At 35.7% G+C, this 3,177-nt stretch overlaps 1 protein-coding gene across 1 annotated transcript; it reads left to right on the top strand.

The window, feature by feature from the left end:
- Nucleotides 1-1,308: 1,308 nt before the first annotated feature.
- Nucleotides 1,309-2,948, top strand: LOC108373713 (ecdysone-induced protein 74EF-like; the record flags this gene model as incomplete). Its single annotated transcript, XM_017629648.1, has 3 exons — nt 1,309-2,036; nt 2,171-2,359; nt 2,468-2,948. Coding segments are annotated over exons 1-3 (757 nt in total), but the record flags the coding sequence as incomplete, so codon positions are not given.
- Between the last annotated feature and the right edge of the window lie 229 nt (nt 2,949-3,177).

The raw sequence follows: 3,177 nt of genomic DNA, 5'->3' as shown, positions 1-3,177 counted from the left end.
TTTCACCTATAACTTGTAAATTTTCAGTTATATGCCGTTAAGCGAGAATTCAAACAAGATGGCGGAATTTACAGACAAATACAAGTTTTTGAGAATTTGTTTGATTTCATAGATAGCTCCCAATCCACCAGTTTGATTGAAAAAAATTGTAACCATAACAGCAGGAAATAACAATTTACTGAACTAAATGTAACAGGTCAAAATTAGTTTAAATTAGTATTATTTTGATATACCAGGAAACATTTTTTGCATGTATTATTTGTGGGAATCTAATCGCAGTAATAAACATTGAATATGCGGAAACCTTGGCCCGTTGTTTTTTTCCATTCTAAGAAACAAAATTTTACACTACAGTTAGTTGCAGCTTTTTTGACAGGTATCCCATTGAAAATTATGTCGAAAAGCTGCATTTAACTTTAGAGTCGACCTAATGTTGACTATAACTAGGGGACTTTGTTTCCCAGATGTGTTTCTAAGANCATTGAAAATTATGTCGAAAATCTGCAATTAACTTTAGAGTCGACTTAATGTTGACTATAACTAGGGGACTTTGTTTCCCAAATCCGAGTCTAAGTATGGGAAAATACTGACTACATGTTAATAAGTTTGTTAAGGAGCCGAGTTTCGCTTTTATAGATGTACNTGGGAAAATACTGACTACATGTTAATAAGTTTGTTAAGGGGCCGAGTTTCGCTTTTATAGAGGTACTGTGTAAAAATGTCCGCTCTTTTCGGTGGATACATTTGGATACAATTTTCGATTTTTTATGGATACCATAAAGGCTAAGGCGGTGGCAACGCTGAATATGCTCCTTTTGAACTTTGACTACTAGATTAAAACACTGTATAGGTTAAGCACTCGTTCAATGTTCTAATAATTTACAAAAATTTTAAGCAATAAAAACGATGGCTTAAGCTTATCTTAGTTTTATTAATTATATGTAATTAAAATTAAAATTAATAAGACTTTAGAGTACAAGCTGCCAGGGCTTTCGGCTCGACTTAAGTTGATTATTCGTGATATTCTCATTCGCACATTCGTATTCCGAAAATTCGCGTTCGGATTCGCTATCGCGAATGTGAAAAATATGACATTCGAAACCTCTCTAGTATGTACATACATATGTATTATGTTTAAAATTTTCGATTCACACGAAAACAAGAATACAACTAGTTACTTCCGTATTCAATAACTTTTATTTATTATTTAGTAGTAAATTGTAATCAATTATTAAAAATGTCAGTACTTTAAATAAAATTGTACACATTAAACTTACAAACTACATATTTTTATTTCATTTCAGACTATCTCAATTAAAAAACACCAATTACTGTTCGATAAACCTAATATTTTAATCATTCGGTAAATTTCATAAGTATTTGAAACATAAAATCTAAAACAAGAAATAGAACTGTTTTAAAGAAACTCCAATGCCGTGATATTAGAGATATTTTCGATTTTTACAATTATATACACTATACACAATTTATTGGAAACTATATTCGTCCAAAATTTATTAGTAGTTATACATTATACAATTCGAAATTACGGACTTTTGTACAAAGAATAAAAATCTTATAATAAGGAAATAACGTAGTAATTAGCCTGATAAATTATAAATACAAAAAAATCCGTCGTAAGTAAAGTGCCTCCAAATTCTACACAACAAATAAAAACTAATAATATTTATGAACAAAAATAAGTGCTTTATATTAGTAAACAAAAGAAAATAATAATACGAGCGAGTTTTAAATCAACGGTCTAATATCGTAAAACAGTAATATCGTTTATTCGAGACATACACCAGCACTGCCCTGCCGTTAGCATCGAATCGGTAAATACACAAAGCGAACTGCCTTGCCGACAGCGCTTGCCTACATTCACACGCGGGCCACACAAACACACGCTGGCACTGGCGGAAGTGTGCAGTGGCTCTGCCTTATCGGCGATGCCATTTATTGATGACGCGCTGCTTTGGTGTCCGGATAATGATGGTCGTATGGTTGGTGGCTTAGATATCGCGCCGTGCATGCAAGTAAGTACAAATGTATTTAAGTTTAGAGTAGCCTAAAAGCTGGCAATGCATTTGTGCTCATTTCGGATGTCGGTAACATAGCTCATAATTGTTGATAATTTTATTTTTATTTGTTTCCGCTTCCACTGTTCAAGGAGGAAGCCACCACCGACAACAACAATGAAAATGTAAACGAAACGTCGCAATTGGATGAACCAAATACGGAACTAAACTCCTTGGAACCGCTTTGCACTGAATCGTCCGATGAACTATTTCGACAATTGTCTGAAAGCAATTTCGAGATCGAAAGTTTGCTATCGGATTTGGCAACAGTTGAGGTTAAAGTAAATAGCAATTTTAGTCAATCGAATTTGAAATCAGCTAAAAGTACCATTTTCCCCAATCCCCCTTTTGTTTTACCTTTTCTTCATCTCTTTGCAAATATTCTTAAGGAGGAGAACAATAACAATATCGGCGAACAAGTGGTGGGCATAGCAGCTAGCGACAGCTTCGTGCCATTGGAGGCTACCGCTGTCGTTGCTACCGGCGTACTTAGTCCAGCGTGTGCGAATACCAATGGATCAGCAGGTGGTGGAGACGTTGGCATAACGATAGAAGGCGCTGCCGAGTCTACTTTACTAGGGCTAACCGCACACTGCGAATCGCTAACTGCGAAACCAATAAACCAAAGTCAAAAGCCAACAGCAAGTTTAAATATTGTGCGAGAGGAAGCGTTAAGAGCCACCACTAATTCCTATATAAGCAGCAGCAGCAGCAGCAATGATAGTGTGGCGCTTGTGCATGCGCATGAAGCAAATGCACGACGCTTTTTGATCGCCTCCAACCCGCTACTCGCCGAAAAGTTACTCGCCAAAAGTATACTCAGCACTGATAATAGCAACAGTGCGACAGTGAAGACACCAGATTTCAGTGGTAAGTAGGCAACAAAAATTTGATTGATTTAAGAGAAATACGTACATAGCTATTTATTTTGAACGTTTTCATGGCTTATTTTGCATCCTTGCGGATAGGCGAGCTTAAAAGGCATATTACTGAAGCTAAAAAAAATTTTTTTTTTCAAGTGAAAAGATTGGGTAACCTTATTAGTCTTCCTCTACCGATTCCCCTTAAGGGAACCAGGACATGATACCAACCCCTTGAA

The sequence above is a fragment of the Rhagoletis zephyria genome, unplaced genomic scaffold (assembly GCF_001687245.7).
Source record: "Rhagoletis zephyria isolate East Lansing unplaced genomic scaffold, Rhagoletis_zephyria_1.1 Rzeph_scaffold_06981, whole genome shotgun sequence".
Taxonomy (NCBI): domain Eukaryota; kingdom Metazoa; phylum Arthropoda; class Insecta; order Diptera; family Tephritidae; genus Rhagoletis; species Rhagoletis zephyria.
This window is presented reverse-complemented; position numbering and strand designations above follow the sequence as displayed.